Here is a 21,472-nt window from a genome sequence, read left to right on the forward strand (position 1 = left end):
TGAGTCATCTAAGTATTTAGATTCATATGTTACAGGCAACTTTATGATCATATGAGTAGAAAGCTTGATAATATGAGAGATTAAATGATCCTTGTTGCAGGGTATAGTGAGGTGCAGTTACCATGCATAAATAAAAATCTATGCACCATGCATAGATTATTATGGACAATTGGATTAAATTCTAGACATCAATTGTTATTACTCAATACTCAATACTTACCACTCAATAATCAATACTCAATACTGGATTAAAAATATAATTCAATGACTTATGTAGGCTTATGCATGGTGCATAAGTAAATCCTTATGCATATTAGCCAAAGCCGGTATAGTGCATAACAACATCAATAAGTGCTTTTCAAGTTATTTAGCTGTTGAATTTGATTGAAGAAATCAAAGAATGTATAAGGTTTATGGTTGAGAATGTGAAATTACTAATTAGAATTGACAAATCTTAATGCAATAACTTTGAGGAAAAATCTCATTGAACTCATTGAACATGAGAGGAGAGAAGTAAACACGTTTATATGAAATTCCAATTATTTTAGAGAACAAATAAGTAAAGAAAAATGGAAGTCTAATAGGCAATTTTTTATTTATCAAAAGTGTTATTGTTCAAGTGTTTTAAAAAATGAAAAATTTAATATAAAGTGAATTATTAGTTAGCAAGAATTAACAATTTGTGTTAAGAATTAGTTAATTCTAATTAGCATTGTCTAGTTGACTTTCTAACAAATAACTAAGTTTGTTTTAGTTTTAAATTTTTGTTATGCATTAATTGAGACAGTTATGTGTACGACACTTAAGAAATTGTTTTAGGAGTCTTGCTCACGTGAGATAAGAAGCCCTGTGGATGGACGATGTGCTTATGTATAAGCTTATGAGGAGTGTGATCAGTGCGAAGTTATGATTTGGCTAATTCGTATGCTTTAGGGTGTAATGATATTCCGTCATCTCTTGGAGAGAAGTATTTATAGAGACCTTTTGGACCTAGGGTTTGGGCAACATTATGTGGCAAAAATTGCTCCCTCCAGATCAAGGAAAGTTGATGACCACCTATCCGTCAGGGGATAGTAGAAGACTCATTCTCCTTTGACTAACGACATTACACGTCATCAAGGACAAAGGCGAGTCCTTAAGTCATCTCCTAAGTGGTATGGTTCTTGGGTGAGAGTGCCCTAATTCAGGACCCTCGCAATATAACACTACACAGTCCCTCAAGCACGGTGGCTTTGCCGAGGAGGAAGTATTTTTAAGACCCTTTTTTCGTTCGAAATGAGCCCCTCGCCCTGCCAGCGAATCCATGGGCCGATGGCATCCTTTTATTAGGAGGGACGAGCTCCTCGGTCTGGGGTGAGTCCCTCAGCTGAAGAAGAATATTTATTAAATGGTGAGTCCCTCAGCTTAGGGCGATCCTCTTAGTTGAAGTTTACTATTTATTAATAGGCGAGTCCCTCAATTGAAGACGACTCTACTTAAACGATTAAACTATAGAGGGATACACCCTATTTATTTAGGTTTGACCTCAAGATGTCAAAACATCAATCACCACTGAAAGCTTGAGTGCTTTAGTGGGAAAAAGAGCATGGATGACATTTAATTCACCTCATGATGGCGTTTCTCGGGAAAATCAATTTGTCATCTATTTCTTACTCGCATCTTCCAAGTTTAAAGACTTTCCCATTTCTCAAGGCAGTTACCCCATTGGGTGAATGTATGACTTGTGCCACTAGCTTTCCCCTAAATTATTTTGGAAACCATTTTTTTCCTCTTTCTCATTTCTCTTTTTCCAGAAACGCACATGGGTCCTCTTCCGCTCCTCTGCTCCCAGCAATCATGGGAAAGAAGAATAAACTTGTTCATGCTCAAAGATATTGCATCCTTGTATTTTATTGTAGAGACGATTGATAAGTTTCGTCATGACATTATATTTTCCAGTACAAGAGAGAGAGAGAGCGAGAGCGAGAGAGAGAGAGAGAGAGAGAGAGAGAGAGAGAGAGAGAGAGAGAGAGAGAGAGAGATGCGATTATGAAACCTTGTTCAAAAGAGCGGGCTAATTTGGATACTTTTGGCGAGTCATTTGCTCCCAATCTTTACGTCCACCTTCCCATTATTCATGAGCTAAGGGTTTTGATTCTGTTCACTTCTTTCAAAATAGAGTATCTGACAGCGATCAACGTTGCCCCTTGTTGCACCCTGATTTTTACCCTACGATTCCCGTTCCTTTGCATCATTGTGTTTTATCATATTATTCTTTATGTTTACTAACCATTAATCCAAAATTACAAAATATGCCAAATATGCCTTTTTCTTTTGTTTTTGTGTAATGCAGGGACTGAATCAAAAATATCAAAATTTGCGAGATGATTTAAAGTGGTTCGATCTAAAAGTCAACGTTTTGAGTGCATTCCTATTCGAGGTTTAAAGTTCCATTCTCCTAGTGTCGTTTTATGATTTTATATTAAAATTTGGTCTTAATTCTAATTTTAATTCAAAATAAAAATATCCTTTTTAATTTGAATTATTCTTAAAGTTAAAACTAATTTTTAGTATAAAATCATCTCTTTTTATTATTTTTATTTCACTATTTTTTTAGTTTGTTTTTATTATCACTCACAAAGTTCACATGGTCCATACAAAATGCGATGAGGAAATTATAGTAACCTCCCCCGAATTATATTAAAACATAAGTAACCTCCCCTCTATTTTTTCAAGCATCACGTACCTCCCCTCCGTTATAGTCCGAAACTTTCCGTTAGAATAGAAACGTTACAATATAAATTCTATTAATTAAAATCTTTTTATATTCCTTCTAAAAACAATATATAAAGAAACTTTTTATTCCAGCAGGCTATCTTCTATTCTCGTTATCACTATTGTCGTATTCTCGCATGCGGGCGCAAGGACTAAAGCAGGCTATCTTCTATTTGTGTTGCCTTATAGTTGCTATCACTATTCTCGCTGCAAGTGTCATAACCAGGTATGTATTCATATTAATTTTTCATTTTTTATTTAGAATGGCTATGAACATATATTTATACAATTTTAATGTGATTTGTGTTATTATACAAGATAGCTTACAAATGGAGAACAATGGCTATAATACACCTAACACAGGATGTGTGCATTTGTTGTTGCATTTTGGTGAAGAATCGAGTATTCCACTGTTGAACATTGATCCCGATCGTTACTCCTATTTTGATTTGGTTGATGACATTAGTGGATTGGCTATCAATGGTGGATTGAATGGTACAGGTTTATCCTTTTCCATTTCGTTTTGTCATCCCACTAGTAACTCAAAAATCCTCATTGAAAATGATTCGGATATTCTTGATATGTTTAAACTTTATAACATGTGTAGTTGTATTCATGTTTATGCAATATCATTAGTTAATCATGAGCTCTCTAATATTATGATAAGTGAGTCCAATGAGGAATCTAGAGTGAATGACGAGCTTAGTGATTATGAAGAAAAACATGATCTTATTGTTTTTGAAAATTCTGACGAAGATAAAGTGTCAATTTATTCTGATAGAGGTCTGAAAGGAAAAATATTTGCTCCCGAGTTTGATGGAAAAGTGAAACTAGAAGTTGGTCTATTATTTGGTGATGTGAATGAGTTTAGAGCTACTCTTAGAGATTTTGTTATACAAGAGGGGTTTGAGATTAAGAGGATAAAAAATGAAAAGGCAAGGGTAACGGCTAGATGTGTCGCGGATGGTTGTTGTTGGCGCATTCATGCATCTCCTGCACCAGATGGTTTAACATATAAGATTAAGTCATACAACCCAGACCATTCTTGCATACGAACAACAAAGAACTCAAATGCTACATCTACTTGGATTGCAGGGAAGTTAGAAAGAAAGTTAAAGGCTGACCCAAATATGAGTTATGCAGGTATGAAACAAGAACTATTGGATAATTATGGTATAGAACCAAGTAATGTTGGTCAACTTTATCGCGCAAAGAAAAAAGTGAGGCAAGACACTAAAGAGTTTCATGCACTTTCATATAATAACTTGCCATCTTGGGCCAACCTTGCTTTGGAGACAAATCCTGGATCTATTATAAAACTTGAGTTAGAACCAAGAATCAACCAAAACCCCATATTTAAAAGGTTTTTTGTTTGCCTAAATGCAATGAAAAATGGATTTGTGAAAGGTTGTAGACCTTGGTTTGGAATTGATGGATGTCATCTAAAAGGACCATACGGGGGAGTACTACTATCAGCTGTGGCAGTTGATGGAAACAAAGGCATGTTTCCGATTGCCTTTGCTGTTGTTGAAGTTGAATGTAAGGACTCATGGATGTTTTTTCTCACTTTGTTGGGTAATGCATTAAATTCTATTCCTGAATGGCAAGATAAGCATGTGACAATTATGTCAGATATGCAAAAGGTTAGTGATTGTCTAGTTTTATTTTAAATCATAAATGATTTTCTAATTTGATTTATGTAACTCAAATTATTTATTTAATAGGGGTTGCAAAATGCAGTCGTGGAAGCATTTCCTTATGCCAAACATCGGTAATATTTTCAAAATAATTGCATGACAGTTACTTATATATTCTTTATATGCTTTTATATTCATACTAATTATATTTTTTTTACACTTATAGGTATTGTTGTAATCATTTGCTAAACAATTTCAAACTAAAGTTTAGAACATTGCTTCTTAGCACACAATTTTGGGCTGTTGCAATGGCATATAATGAATTCATGTTTGAGAAAGCTATGGAGAAACTAAAAAATATTAGTGTTGAGGCTGCAAATTGGTTGTTAGATCGTGAAAGGCCTAAAAACATGTGGGCTAGACATACTATTGACTCTGAATGTAAATCTGATCATGTAACAAACAATGTCACAGAGTCCTTTAATAGTTGGTTGGGAGACGATAGAAAGAAGACTGTTTTGTCAATGATTGAGTCGATTACATGCAGGTTGATGGCTAGATTTCAAAAGAGATATGAAAAGGGACGTGAGTTTAATAACATTGTTACACCTAAGATTAGAAAGGTTCTGGACATAACAATGCAAGATGGAAGAGTGTGTAGAGTCACATATGCGGGTGACGATGAGTTTGGAGTGAAAGACGGATATACTACTTTTGTGGTGAACTTGAGGAGTCGAACATGCGGATGTGATTATTGGAGGATAACAGGTTTACCATGCAAGCATGCATGTGCATGCATTACTCACAAAAGAGAAAATGTAGAGAAGTTTTGTGACACATCTTATACTACTAAAATATATTCCTTTTGTTACAATAACATTATACATCCTATGCCCGAGTTAGATGAAAAAAACAGAGGTTCTTATGAACAAATTGATCCTCCTGTGTTGAGGAGGTTGCCGGGCCGACCAAGAGTTAATAGGAAGAGGAGTGTAATCGAAGGTCCGAGTGGTTCACAGGATGCGAGAAGATCAAACACAGTTAGGTGCGGGAATTGCAAAGAGTTTGGGCATAACATACTAGGATGTCAGAGAGATAAAACTAAAAAACAGGTAAGACTATATTCAATTATTTAGAACACGTATTGATGACATGCATGGATTATTATAAAATGTTTGATTTATTTGCAGAAAAAACTACAGGTGCGGCGTAAAGAACAAAGCTCTAATGGAAATGCAACATGTTGAAATCAAGTCACTCATAATGTTTAACTGTTGCACTTATGGAAATATTTATTGGTTTGTTTTGGAGGATTTTAGAGATATTTAGTGATTTTTCTTGGTTTATTTTATCTACATACTAGTATTTTGCACACAAAAAAACTGGTTATACAGTTAAGACTTATTAATTGGTTTATGTAGTTGAATTATTATGATTGTTGTTTGAATGGTTTGTTTAGATGAGTTATTATTTTTACTGATATTTGGAGATGAACTGATATGTGAATATCAACACAATATGTGTAATGACTTGTAATTTTTACTGATATTTGGAGATGAACTGACATGCTTACACAATTAGCTATATACACAAGATACTGATTGTGAAATTAAATTAAAGTTATTGCTATATGACAGGAAATATTTTTCAATGTGTATAATTTTCAATGTTAATAGGACAATGATAAATTTATATTTGTCTATTTTCAATGTCAATGTGTAACTATTGTTCAATGTATGGGCTCCAATTTAACATGAATGCATATAGACAGTCATGTATTTTTCAAAATATAGCTATCAGTCAAAATAAGCAGATTATTTTTAAAAAAGATACATTGATTAAAAAAACACAATCAAGTTTTTTATTTAAATGTTGACAGAAAACTAACGGTGTTAGTTGGGAGGGAGGGTATTTGCCTATTTAATAAAAGTTTAGGGGAGGTTAGTATCTAGTTTAAAATTAGAGGGGGTGTTAGTTTCATTTTAATAAATTTTAAGGGAGGTGAGTGTAATTTACCCAAATGCGATTCACGTTCCTTTTTCTTTCCCAGCAAAGTTGATTCACGTTTTCAGACTCATGTTTATCTTCCAGCAAGTTACACTAAGTTTCAATCTAAACCAACAACACCGAGTCATCGATTCTCCTCACGTCCTCGATACAACTTGCAGCGATTCAACCAACAACACCGAGTCACACTTCAAACCGACTCAGCTCCAGGACAACAACGTCACGCGGTCTTTAACACAGATCACATCAACTCAGCTGCAGCACGCAGGAGCGCACAGCGTTGGAATTCTCGGACTAGCTCCGAGCTTGTAAGTTTGCACTTATTCTCAAATATATTATAGTGTTGTCATTGTTGTTTGTATGCGTAGAATATAGGATTTCCCTGTTTGTTGTTGTTATATTGTGTTGTTTGTTGCTCTTGATTCAAAACCGTGTAAATCGTGAGAGTGTGGTAACCGAGAGTGAGAATCGAGTGAGATTGTAAACCGAGAGAGAGAGTTTCTTTGTTGTTGTTCGGTTTGATTTTCGTTTGCGAGAGAATGAGATGCAGAGAGAGTTTTTGTTGGAGAAGAAAAACAGAGGATTTGAACAAGGAAGCGGCCGAGTGGGACCTTCTAGTTTTTTAGGTTTCTTTTCCTTGACTTGGGCCGGGTTGATGGATGAGCCCAATCCGTTTCCTGTTTGCACTCACCTAGTGAACTGCACCCCTTCATGGGATAGTTTCATTTAGTTTTGGGCCTTACCCACCAAAGCCCAGCGGTTTACCTCATGTTATACCCCCATCTGTTTATTCTTGCAGCCAATCTTTAATTGTTTTCATATTTCTCTTTGTTCTTTTTCTTAGACATTATTAGTATATATATAAAAAATACGCTTTTAATTTTTGTTTTATTTTCATATTAAAAAATACAAATATTTTAATTAGCTTTTTTAATCTTTTTGTTTGATTTCATTTTACAATTTAAATTTTTAGTCATTTAGTTAAATATTGATTTAATTAGTTAACTTGTTTATTTTCTTTTTAGCTTCTTATTTGTATATATATTCATCTTTTATATTTTCTTTTCCTTTTAAAATGTTTTGTTCGATTTTATTTTATTTTATTTTCTTTTATGCACATGTTAACTCCGTTTCACGACAATTGTATAAGTCTCCAAAGGTCGAGCAGCAGTGGAATGCAATGTTTAACATCACACACACAAAATGTTTTGAGTCGAACTACAGCTGCTCTGATTCCTTAATCGGGATACGTAGGCATTAGGTCGCGGGGCCTGAACGAGCACAATCTTGTATATATTTTCTTTCTTTTCCCTGTGTTTCTTTTCTCTTCCTTTTTCGCGTGTTTCCCTTTAGTTTTAGGTTTAGATTTTTAGATAACACCCTTAGATTTAGACTGACAAGAGTGGATCCCGTCGAGTACGACGGACGTGAGGAGTGCTAACCCCTTCTTCTAGCGTAACCGACAACCGTACCTGTTTCTCTGGGTCGTAAGACCTTTGTTTGTTTCCCTTTAGGTTTTTACTCGATGTTTTCCTTTCCCTTTTTTTGTGATAAATAAACAATCGATGGTGACTTCATTGATTTCATCTTGATGATTTCGATCCAGTTGTTTCACCCCTTCTCAAATTACCCCAAACATGCGGGGCATACTCAAGGCTTTTCACATAGTTTGTTGCAACTTGGGAATGTCTCCTATTGTCAGAGTATTTATTTATTTCTCTAGGACAAAAATCCTTTACACTAATGGTTGTATGATAGTGCACCCTTTGCCTGGTGGATGTCTACTAAAGCCTTTCGCAAAGCATTACGAGGACTAGAAAGACAAGTTTGTGCAAGTAAGAGGACGAGACCGTACTTCTCCTTTCAATGTGAGAGGGGCAATAGTGATCCTATTTTTCCTTTATCCTGGTCGTCATATCAACAGATTATCGAAAGGGGGGATTAAAGTGTTCTTCCTCCTCTTTATCATGAAATGATTCAAATTTTGAGATGTTTCTTCTCTCTCGAGTCCAACATTCTTATCAATTGGGATCATGATGACAAATATAGAGTGAGTGTACTTCGGTATAAGAGACGACCTTTTCTTGCTCGAACTTATGTTTATTGTTTTTGTATTTGCATGTGAGATGGCGGGAATCCCCCTTGACGAGGGGAAGGAGCGCCTGGTGAACATGCAAATGGTTCAACATCGGACAAAGCTTTCTTTTTCCCTTCCCCGAGATGTGACTGGGGACAGGGGGCGAGTTAGTGAGAAACTTCACGAGTTGCTAAGGCTCACCCTTCCAAGGTTCTACGGAGGGAAGAGGGCCCCTCTGGGCCATCATAAAGTCGTGAGCTAGTACCAGGGGAGGAAAGGAGATGAGTTTGTCCCTCTTGAGCCTTCTTTGTGGAATAGTTATGCTTTTAAAAAGGTGGAGTTTTCTAATTGCCATTATCCTTTCTTGAGAATTTTCGTGATGACTATCGGCCACTCCTTAACATGCCTTTCGCCCAACTATCTAATTTGGAGAAAGTACAACTTTTAAGGTGACTCTTATTGGAGAAAGCGCAGAGGGAAAAATACTCCCGCACTATTCGAGGACTATAATCCAAGGTGATCACGTGAATAAGAACATTCACGAGGGTGGGGTAGCAATAAAGTTGCTGCATGAGAAGCATGACGCCTTGAAGGCGCTTACTAGGGAAACTGGCACTGAGGCTCTTGCCCAGTTTGAAAAGGTGGAGTGTTTAAAGAAATCGCTTAAGAAGGCTCGAAGCTCTTTGGATAGCCTAGAGGAAAATGTCTTGTAACTCAAGGATGAAGTTGTGGCGACCTCCGTCCATTATTTTGAGAAGGAGAGAATGCAAGCCACTTTCTTTATCTTGATCTGTGTTTAAGTGTGATGGATCCCTTCCAGGTAGTTTGAGGTGGAAAACTAGTGGACGAAAAATAACTCTTGTTTTAACTTTTTTTGGTCGCGCTCCTATCCACTTTTGAGGTTTTTTGTAACTGTACATATTCGCCCCTCCTAAGGCTTTTGTAATTGTAATGAACAATAGTGCCCCTTGTGGGCGCCTTTTATGTTAGTTGCTTTTATTTTTATTTTTTAAGGGTTGTCACGGTGTGAAAAACACACAAGCGTATCACATGCTTGAAATACAACAGAGTTGCCACCAATCTTTATTTATTCCAAAAGGAAAGGGGAAATATCGATAAAATCCACAAAAGAAAAGAAATATGGTCGTCATAACCAAATTAAGGTTCGAGAGTCAGTTGCGCAAGGGGAAGGTATTAGTACGCCCTCATATCTGTTGTACTCAACGGGACCCATTTAGTTATTCATGTGATCGAATGTTAGCGTGATGTTTATTTGCTTCCTAATTATTATGCGATAAAAAGATATAGAAAGGAAAATGTTTTTGGATTATTTATTATTGTGTCTGACAAGATTTTGGGTCTCGTTTCTACATATCCCCAGGTGCAATGGAGAACTTAAGGCTACATAGTTCTGGGTAGCAAATATTTGTGGGTTGGTTCATTTTAGCGAAGGATTCTCAAGTCGCATTCGAACGGAAAACATTGTTCCCTAAAACATGGATAATTGAACATTTGCATCACTTCAAGAATGGATGACTAAATCTCAAGACTAACTTGATGGGTCTCGTTGAGTACAACAAATGTGAGGGTGCTAATACATTTCCCTTGTGTAATCGACTCCCGAACCTTAATTTGGTTACGACGACCATATTTCTTTTCTTTCGTGGGTTTTATCGATATTTTCCCTATCATTTTGTAATAAATAAGGTTCGGTGGCAACTTTGTTGTATTTCGAGCGTGTGATACACTCGAATATTTTTTACGCCGCGACAAGGACGTCTGTCATCATCTCCCCCATTTATAATAATTTGATTGCTCGCGAGGGGATTTAACAAGGATCATGTTTTAGAAATCTGATGCTCGTGGTTGTATCTAAGGACGACAAGGACCTCTCTTGGATATTCAGCAAAATAATCGCATCTATGGATAACAAGGATCCCACACGAGGATCCAACAAATTGATCGCCTCCATGGGCGGCAAAGATCCCACATAAAGATCCAGCGAATTGATCGCCTCCATGGGCGGCAAGGATCTCACTTGAGAATCCAGCAAATTGATCGCCTCCATGGGCTACAAGGATCCCACTTGAGGATCCAGTGATTGATCGCCTCTTTGGATGACAAGGATTCTACTCGAGGATCCAGCTACTAATCGCCTCCATGTGTTACAAGGATCCCTCTTGAGGATCCAACGAATTGATCTTCTCTATGGGCGGAAAGTATCTCACTTAAGGATCTAACAAATTAATCACATCCATGAACGGCAAGGATCCCACTTGAGGATCAATCAATTGATCGCCTCTACGGGCAACAAGAATCTTACTCGAGGATCCAACTATTGAACGCATCTATGGGAGGCAAGGATCCCACTTAAGAATCCACCGATCGATCGCCTCTATGGGCAACAAAGATCTCACTCGAGGATCTAGCGAATTAATCGCCTTTGTGGACGATCTTCTCTTTAACCCATAAGTTTCATGCAAATAAAGGAATAACTAAACATACATACTCTAAAATAATAAAAAAACGAGTTGGCTCATTAAAAACTCTCGCCTTATGTAAAGGCGCAGAAGGAAAAGAGTGCTCCTACGAAATAACTTGTTCTTTACAATCGGTAGAGATGCAATACTCGCTTATAAAAATTATTAATAAAGTAATCCAACCGTAATAAAAGAAAAATAAACGGCTGATATGCCAATGTCTCTAGAGGGATCCCTTTTGGAACTTCAACCTTCGATCTCTTTAGAGATTGGACAGGGAGACTCTCCGCCTTTGATGAATTCCTCAAGTGACTTTATGCCTGAACTCATCCTCATGTCCTTCCCGCATAGAGTGTGTATCCTCTTCAACTCGAGGCTTTCTGCATAACACTTTCTAGCGACCTCCTGGTCTCCTTATATAACTCTCACTCGTCCATTGAGGAGCAGATACTTCAAGCATAAATATAGAATGGACAAGGCGATGCCTAGCTAATTAAAAATTGGTCGCACTATAATCATATTATATGAGGAGATGGTATCAATAACCAAACCTTTATCCCTTTGGCCCGATCTTCTTCTCCAAAAGTGATCCTCAATGTGATATATCTCTTTACCTATACCTGTTATCCAGAAAATTCAACCAACTATCCTCTAAAAAGTTTCAAATCTTTTGGATTGAGGCAAAGTCTTTCAAATTCCTCTATAATATATATATAAAAAATGTTTTAGGTCAACTTCACCCTTTAAATCTTATTATTATTTTCAAAAAGAAAATCACAATATTTAATTTGATGGAATAATTGTTTTTATTTTCATATATTATTATTTTCATATTTTAATTAAACTCAACCTTGCCCCTGTATCACGAACAAGTTGGAGTTGCAGTGAACTCAATTGGCCGTAAAAACGCCGGCAGAGGATGCGATCTGTGGCCGTAAAAACTGCCACTGCATAAGACAACGCATAAGCGTTCTGAAGCTGTCCGGTTGACACCATAGGTATTGTGCTTCTATTCTTTGAATTATTGAAGAAAGTAACGGTAGTTCGGAAAACACCACTTTTTTCATTTTCTCTGCGTGATAACCACTCATTCACATGTCTTTGATCATTACCTTTCATGTTTCTTAGCATAAGTGGTAGCTACTTGAGTTCTTTATATTAACCATGTGGTTAGAGTTTTGATTCATAGCTAGTGTATAAAAAAAAACATACCTTGAGAGATGGAAGTGCCATGAGAATTCTGATCATTATAGTGAGCATGCTTTGTTGTCTAAGCTTGTTAGTCTTAGTGCCCGTTTTGTTGGTTTTTTGCTTCATGAGATTGAAGTCTTGAAGCTTTATTATGCTCTGGTACTGTTGGTGGAATATTCATGCGGCTGCCTTGCACACCTTGTGTTTGATTTATTGTTTAGATAATATGGTTTTGCATTTTCAGAAAAAAAAATGGATTTCAGTTGCTTTTGAAATTAGTCTATGTAGTTGATCACTCTACTTTCTCCCTTTTTTGAATGCTACTCCAAGAATTACTAGTTAAAAAAAAACCCTTTCAGCATTTGTTTGGTTTGGCGTTTGGACACTCAAACCCAAGTCCAGTTTTTGTTTTTACGTGATTTTCCTAGAAGCTACATAACAAAACTTTTGCATAGACCCGGAAAAGTAATGGGATTTCAGGCTGACACGGATCCAATTGATGCAAAACCAAACGGGCACTAAGGGTATGTTTGGATTGATGAAATGTGACAGAATGGAGCAGAAATGGAGTGAAGTTACATTGTTTAGGTCTATTAAAATCGGATGGAGTGGAGCGGAATGGAGTGTTATGGATTCCATTTCATCCCATCACTTACCATCATATTTCTTCCCCTTTAATTTGGGTGAAATGGAGAATTTGTCTTGCTCCATCTTAAAATACCTAAATGATGGAATGAAATCTTCACTACGCTCCGCTCCATCCCGCTTCACTCCTCTCCTTTCATTTCATGATATCCTAACATAGCGTAAGTGTCTATAACTTCAACATTTAGCTATAAATCAAAAACTTGCTATCAGAACTAGTTTTAATATCCTTATCAAATCACCATCCTTTACATCATCAACCTTCTTCTTCCCTTGATTTTATATTAATCCAATTTCATAGTCTCTTGATCTACAATGTTTTCAGATTCCTCGAGTACTTGCAATGGTCACAAAATATTTTCTGCCATGTACAATAGCTTTTTTGCTGTTGCAGCAAGCATGCCGTTCTGGTGCTAATTTTTGGATTTGATTGGGAATTATTTTCTATGTAGTTCCACATTCTTCCTCTTCTGCTGGTCCAATCAGTGTCTTTAATAATCCTGCTCCAAACACATGTTAGTTTATATCTAATCTTGAAGGCTTGCAAGTTGCATTGACAGAAAAGGAACATGCACGTATTGAATGTTTGTTACATATAGTTTATTATTCTACTGCATCTTATCTAGAAGCAGTATCCCTACTTGTATCATAAGTCTGCTGCTGTTATTGCATGTATCTTGAAATTTAGATTTTATTCAGATTTGAATAGAGCATCTGTTTAACCTTGATGATAGTTTTTCTGTTAATTATTATCGTGATTCATGTGATTATTTTCAGCCAATTAAAAAGAATATAGACAGAAATCTTGAACCAAAAAAACGAAAGAAATAACCTTTTGCATGAGTATCTGAATTCCTTTCTTTTAATAACATTACCTGTTTGTTTGTTGTTTTTATCTTATTTTTCTTAAACTGATTTATAAACTTGATTTTCAATTCACTTGTCAGATGATTGAAGAATGACTCTAACGAAACGGTATGTGCTGAGATTGTTCATATCAATAAAGTACATTACTGCAAACGTTGTAGATCGAAACAGTGGACGAATAGTAGCAACATCATCCACTGCAGAACACGACATCAAGCAGTCCCTGGAGTGTGCCAGGTCCTGCAATGCAAAAGCAGCTGCTGTTGTTGGAGAGGTATTGGCCAGGCGACTCAAGGTTGAGGGGCTTAATGAAGGAGAAGGAAGAGGTATCCATGTTAATGTAACTAAAGAAGTAGAAAAGAAAGGATTTAAGAGCCAAACTAAGATTTGGGCTGTGGTAAATGCTCTTAAGTACAATGGAGTTAAACTTGTCCTTGATGATGAAGATGATGGTAATAGTTCTTGAACTCATTCATAAGATAGGAATGGAATTATGATTGGATGTAACTGAAAGATCATTAATTTAATCATTTCACACCATGGATTTATTTATGATAGTACAATCTTTGTGGCCATTGTAATGTCACGTTGTGATGGATTTGGAAGGGAAATAACAAAACAACATAAATGCCAAGTGACAATTATTTTATTACAAAAACAACCACGTGGGTTCCACAAAAAAAGAAAATTTATTGCTCCATCTTAATTTGAGAGTGGGCCATGCAAACCGAAATAATTTTAAGGGTTTGCTAATTTCACCTTAATCTTACTAATACATACCCTCCTCTTTTTATAAAACTTTTTCTCTTTATACTAAGATACTAATAAAATATTGATATAATGTTTGTTATATTATTAAATATCATAATTATATCTTTAATTATATAAATTTTCATGTATTGATTTTTCTCTTTCTTATAAATGGAAATGATTAGATAAATATAACCACACCCTAAACCTATCATTTTATTTATTTAATCATTGCTCCTTTATTACTATTACAAACATATAGGAATGTTAGGTATAATGTTTTATTGAAAGTGTTAGGTATCATGTTATTCTAAACTAAAAATAAGTACTAAGCATGTATTTATTATTGAAAATGAAAAGCATGCACATGCCAATTTTCCTATCTAATTTTTAAATGATGTAGCTTTCACAATATGTGTCACAATGGACAACACCAACTTTATCCCCAAACCAAAAAAGAATATTTACAATAAATAGAATTTTAGTGGTCTTGTTTTTTCTTTCTTCTTTTTTTGCACTTTTTTTCAACTAAATATTACTACCCTCCAGTCATAGAGTATTATTGAACAAGAACAAGAACCACCTCCAACTAATTTACCCTCTTTGTACAATTGTCTTGCTTCTTAGCTTTCCTTCCTTCTACCAACCTATTGGTCAAAAATAGATTTTAAAAAGAAGATACTAACAAAACATCAAACAAATCTCTGTAAATCCTGTTTTCTTGGTGGTTGGAGGAAGGAATTGAGGTTGAGAAGGTGAAAATATTGAAGAGGGAAGAAGAAGGAAAATGATTGTGGAATCAGGAAAGTGGGTGGTGCTAATAGCAACTGTTTGGATACAAGCATTCACTGGGACCAACTTTGATTTCTCATCCTATTCATCTGAGCTGAAATCAGTTCTTGATATAACTCAGCTTCAGCTGAATTGTCTTTCAGTGGCATCTGATATGGGGAAGGCGTTTGGGTGGTGTTCTGGTGTTTCGCTTATGTATTTTCCTTTGTGGGTTGTTATGTTCATGTCTGCTTTCTTGGGGCTTCTTGGTTATGGCTTCCAATGGCTTGTTATTCAAAGATTGATTACTTTGCCTTATTTTTTGGTTAGTATTTTTCATCATTTCCCAAAGCAGTCTCTCTTTACATTTTTACTTAGTTTTTATTGTGAGTTTTGTTACTTTGATTTCTGAGTTTTATTAGTTCATGAACTTCATATTATGCTTTTGATAGAGATCTTGTTGATTAATGATTATGTTATGAAGTTTGGCAACTAACAACTAGTAATTTTGAGATTTCGTAACATATTTCTGATAAAGAGTATGATTTTAAAAAGCAAATTAGAAATAATAACCATTTAGTATTAACATTGTTAGAATAACAACACCAATTCAAAAGGAATTGGAAATGAAAAACGCAAACGGAGAAGACATGATATTTGGTCACGAAGCTCGACTACTTGTGCCTACTTCTCTGACTTCAAGCGCCGCAATGCCTTCCTATTATCCTGCTCGAATGACTATGAGTCAATCCTAATAAACATTGACAAAATTTCTTGCAACACAATATATAGTTGTCTGCATATTGTTTCTGAGCCACTTTCCTAGTTTGATGCAAAGAACACTTGCAAAGTATATATTTATCATGAGTCATGACAACAGTTTCTCAGTTCTTTAACTCCAGTCGTTGCACCAAAATTGTTGAAAGCTTCTTAAATTATATGATGGCATCTCTCATAGAATGATCTCATTGTAACAACCTAACAACATAATCACGTTGCGCTTTAGTTTCCCCTCTTGACATCATTTAGATCCAGTTTGAGAAAATCATAATAGTAGGAACTAATAGGTAAGGCTCTTAACTTTACAGCCATCTCAGAAATAGAGTATTTTGAAACACAAGTCCACCGAGGTATTCAAGTTTCAAAGGTTAAGGCTAGTGTTATTGTTAAGAATTGTGGTTGGGCCTAACTCAATCCTACAAAACCGGCTTGTAGGACGAGGATTGCTTCCACTTAAAAGCACATGTTCAGGCCATATATTGTCCGATATGAGATTCTTAATACACCTCCTCGCGTCCAGGACTGAACATTTGAAGCGTGAAAATAAATGGTGGGTGGCCTGATAGCAGGTGGTCTAACAGATCTTAAACGAGGCCCTTGGTACCATGGAATACATACTTAATTGAATGAGCAGACAATTTATCAATTCTTGGAGTTAGATCATGAACAAAGCAAGTCGACCTAAAGGCTCAAGAAGAGATTCAAAATAGTGGTTCATGAGGATATAATATAGAGAGGAGGACCTTATTTTGGATAGCAGAAGATGACAATCTAATAATCAAGTTCCATGCTGCGAGGACAGCATTCCCTCAAATTTTAAGGGAACAATAGCATGGATAAGTATAGTACGTGATGTTTTAATCATATGACGGTGCTTACGTTCAACCATACCATTTTGTTAAGGGGTATGGGGACAAGATGACTGGTGTATTACTCCATTCTCAACCATAAAAGCACTTGTTCAGGCTATATATTGTCTAATGTGAGACTCTTAACAGCTGCTATAGTCCACTGATATGGCCAAGCACTGGTGCATTTAGATGAAATTCACAACCACATGGCACAATGCCATATTTAGGAAATCCGTAGTTTTCAAAAATATATGAATTCAACAATTAACTAGCCACTGTCGTACTAAACCTTATGAAAGTGCAATAGGCACTTTATCAGCACTAGCTGCAACATCTTTAAACTCACATATTCTCATTGTTATGACCATTTTTACTGTAGGTATTTTTCTATGTTAACAAACAATATTGTTGTGCTGCAGGTATTTTTCCTATGCTTGATTGCAGGATGTAGCATTTGCTGGTTCAACACAATCTGCTATGTATTATGCATAAAAAATTTCACAACTAACCGATCACTTGCATTATCTTTAAGCATCAGTTTCAATGGTGTAAGTGCAGCTTTCTACACTCTCATTGCCAATGCAATAAACTCAAACAATGACACTCTCTATCTCTTACTCAATGCCATTGTTCCTCTCCTCATTTCAGCATTAGTATTCATTCCAATTCTCCAACAACGACCACAACCTCATCAACAACAGTCCGCCGATACACTTAACCCCCGCGACTCCATAGTTTTTCTTTGCCTCAACATCCTTGCACTTGTCACAGGCCTTTACCTTCTCTTCCTATATTCCCTCTCGTCGTCATCTCTGACTGTCGCTCGCCTTATCCTCGTCGGCGCGGTTTTTCTCTTAGCAGTGCATTTTTTTTTGCCAAGCATTGTGAACTTGAAAGAATGGTCTTGTTTTACTCTCCCTACAATTTTCACTCTTGTTGACAATAATGACGAAAATGAACTTCACAAAGAACTCATTTGTAAGGAGGATAATGATGCAAGGAGTAGCAGAAGTGTACACAGCTTGATGATTGAGAAGAGTTTTTGTTTAGCGAATGTGTTGGAGAAGGAAAAGATTACAATGCTCGGTGAAGAACATACGACTAAGATGTTAATTCGTAGGTGGGATTTTTGGTTATATTACATTGCTTATTTCTGCGGAGGAACAATTGGATTGGCTTATAGTAATAACTTGGGACAAATTTCTCAATCACTTGGATATAACTCTGAGACAAGTTCTCTTGTGACACTGTACTCCACATGTTCCTTTTTCGGTCGGCTTCTTGCAGCTGCACCAGACTTATTCAGCAGGTATGTTTTAAGCGTCTTAATTTGTAGGTTCAACGATAGTTTAGATGTCTTAATTGTAGTTAATTCACTAATGTTGTGTGAAAAATGCAGCAAGACGCACATTGCAAGAACCGGATGGTTTGCAGCAGCCTTGGTACCAACACCAATTGCATTCATTTTACTAGCGATATCCGGTACTAAAACGGCGTTACAATTAAGCACAAGCTTAATTGGATTAAGTTCCGGCTTTGTGTTTTCTGCTGCAGTATCTATAACATCAGAGCTATTTGGTCCAAATAGTGTTGGTGTGAATCACAACATCCTCATCACAAACATTCCTTTAGGGTCATGTCTTTATGGCCTTCTTGCAGCATTGGTTTATGACACTAATGCCACAAGTTCAAGACAATCGATATGGTTGCGCGAGATGTCTTTGTGCATGGGAAGGAAATGCTATATGCAGACATTTATATGGTGGGGTTGCATTGCAATTGTTGGATTGGTTTCAAGTTTCTTGCTTTTCTTGAGGACTAAGCAAGCTTATGACAGTTTTGAAAGAAATAAAAATCGCAACAGAATACAGGCAAATTAGCTTTTGAATCAGAACTATGCTGTGATGAACATTGTACCATATGATGCAATGTTGAAAATTTAATAAATATATGATTTTTTTTGTTTATTGAGTACAAGTCGCTATAATTATTTTTTAATTCTAAATGCTAAACAAAAAAATAGGGAAAGGCAATGTTGGAAATGTTCTGACAACACTATTTCTCAATAGTATGTATGTTTTCTCTTGTCAATATAAGCACTAGTATTAGCCACATCATTGCAACTTGTGAACCACAAGTTAAGGATATATAATTTCTCAACCATTTTGTGTCTTGACTACAAATTAAGGAGCTATGAATTATAAATTTTTGGAAGAGTTTTCTACACATTCTTGTTAGGCTGGTTTCTAACAAATAGCAACTATGGGAACACATGAGCAGTTTATATGAAGTATATGTGAGATTATGAGTTGAAAAAATATCTTTAATTTCCACAGAGGAGAGAGCACATAATAGTGTTTATGAGGTGCAGATAGTCAAAGCATAATTTTACACACAAACATTATCACGAAAAGGTTTTGTCAAATCACATGATATTTTCGTGACTTGGGTAGCAGTGATATGTTGTTAGATACTGCTCACTGTTCATTATATTAAATGTGTGATTTAGTATAATTGCCAACGTCATGAGAACCTACAGAGTCAAATACATAAGGTATGATGTAGTTAAGACAATTGCAAAAAAAAAAACGTAGGATACAATGCATTTAAGTGAATTGTAGAACACCGTAAGATATTGTGCACTTAAGTGGAATACATAATAAAGTACCGTGAACTTAAGCGAAATACCGTACATCGTAAGGTACGATGTACTTAAGAGGGATTTTTCAGCTTGCAGTCCACACAAGCGATTCTATAAATTGAATCCTTGTGGAGAAGCTTACACACTTGATGAAATTCGATTTTAAACTCTACTCGTATTCTCTCTCTCTCTCTCTCTCTCTCTCTCTCTCTCTCTAGGTCTTCATTCGTAAAGCTAATATTGAGACTGAAGACAATCTGTTCGTGTTGACTGAGTAGAGGTGTTGTTATTCGTTCAACGCTTGTGACTATTCATTTGATTTTACATCAAAATTGTTAATCGCCACAAGAGGTAACCATTTCTACCACTGATCATGATAATTTGTAAGGATCGACTTAATGGATATTTTTGTTTTCCGTTGCATTTACATTGTGATTTCTCTTCACCTCTATCTCAAATATTAGATAAATGATGACAAATTTATGGATGCCTTATCCCATGAAATCTTGAAGATAACTTATGAAACCATCACCAAAATTAGGGATGGTGAAACGGGTCTGGCCCGTCAGACATGCCTGTTTTGCCTGCTACATCTAATATGCCCGCTCTGCCCCTTTTTTATAGGCTTTTGCGGGCGCACAACAAGAAATTTTGCCAATACCCAGTGCCAAAATCCCTCTATAACAAGAGAAATCCGTGGGTTATGGTAAATTACCGAGGTCTTACTGACGACTACAGGGCCTTGGATAATTTTCTCCTTGGTAATGTCTACCGACGACTACATAAGCCCACGATTACCCACGGCTAAACCGTGAATAATTTGTGGGTAAAAATTGGTTAAACATCAAACTTTTGTCTTATATTATCCACAACTAAGCCGTCGATAAATTTACTGAGGGCTAAGCCTTCAATAAGTTACTAAATTTTTGGTATAACTTTACTGACGTTTAAGCCGTATGTATGTATGTATGTATGTATGTATTATTATTATTATTATTTAAAACAAATATACCAATATATGATCATTAGACCTGTTCTGTTAATATTTTTCATGTTTGAAAACAATAATGGTAATGCATTACTAACACTCCTAATTTATGAATATATTTTCATAACAATCTATAAATCAACAACAAAATTTGTTTTTATCATGACCATAATTATATACAACCATTGATCTTTTATGCAATCAATAACATCTAAATACTGATCAGGGACGACCACCCAAAGTTGTATACAGAGAGGAAAGACAACAATCATGCCCAAGAGACCAAGAGTTCCGAGGAAAAGACTAAAGGTTATGAAAACACTTAGAAAGGGGGTTTGAATAAGTGGTTTCTTTTTCGTTCACAATATAAAAATTGACACAATATTTTTATCCTGGTTCGTTATAACTCAACTACTCCAGTCCACCCGCCAAGGTGATTTTGCCTCTCTCAATTGAGGACATAATCCACTATAATCAAAACTAATTACAACTGCACAACCAACTGTCGTGACTAACAATACAATGCACAAACCAACTGCTTGTGACTAACAACCTTGCACAAACCAACTGCTTGTGACTAACAACCTCTAAGACTAAACTAGTCCTAGACCTCTTGAAAATTCTGACCCAACTGGTCTCTCAAAGAACCTTTACAAGTTAACAATAGTGTTTCAGATTTGCTTCTAGAAAGCTTTAATCACAAATGTGATATTTCACTAAGTGTTTAGAACAGAAACTATGAACTCAGAATAAAGATAAAGTTCTTCAGCGTAAGAGTTCTTCGCTTAAATATGAGCAGGTGTTCTTGCTTTGTATATCAGCTCTCTTGTGTTGCGTTATTGTTATTGTTTTGTTCAAATGATCTTCTATTTATAGCGTTTAGAAGATTTCGTCCAATGCTGGATAATAGGCTACCTTAGCCTTTCTTGTTTGCGTGTTATCTTGGATAAACTTTCTTTCCACGCTTCTTGAGACTTGTAACTAAATCTGCTTTTAGCCGTTAATATTCATTATGTCTCCAACGGTAACCTTT

General features: G+C 35.9%; 1 protein-coding gene and 1 long non-coding RNA gene across 2 annotated transcripts; both read left to right on the forward strand.

The window, feature by feature from the left end:
- The first annotated feature begins 6,361 nt into the window (after positions 1-6,361).
- Positions 6,362-13,754, forward strand: LOC131609824 (uncharacterized). Its single transcript, XR_009286334.1, has 3 exons — positions 6,362-6,706; positions 11,829-11,953; positions 13,739-13,754. It is a non-coding gene; the product is annotated as an uncharacterized LOC131609824 (long non-coding RNA).
- Positions 13,755-14,873: 1,119 nt separating this feature from the next.
- LOC131609823 (protein NUCLEAR FUSION DEFECTIVE 4-like) lies at positions 14,874-18,777 on the forward strand. Its single transcript, XM_058881633.1, has 3 exons — positions 14,874-15,504; positions 17,230-18,119; positions 18,210-18,777. Exons 1-3 carry the CDS (start codon positions 15,196-15,198, stop codon positions 18,688-18,690), a joined length of 1,680 nt encoding a protein of 559 aa, XP_058737616.1. The 5' UTR covers positions 14,874-15,195; the 3' UTR covers positions 18,691-18,777.
- The last annotated feature ends 2,695 nt before the right edge of the window (positions 18,778-21,472 follow it).

This window comes from Vicia villosa, linkage group LG6 (assembly GCF_029867415.1).
Source record: "Vicia villosa cultivar HV-30 ecotype Madison, WI linkage group LG6, Vvil1.0, whole genome shotgun sequence".
NCBI classification, from domain to species: domain Eukaryota; kingdom Viridiplantae; phylum Streptophyta; class Magnoliopsida; order Fabales; family Fabaceae; genus Vicia; species Vicia villosa.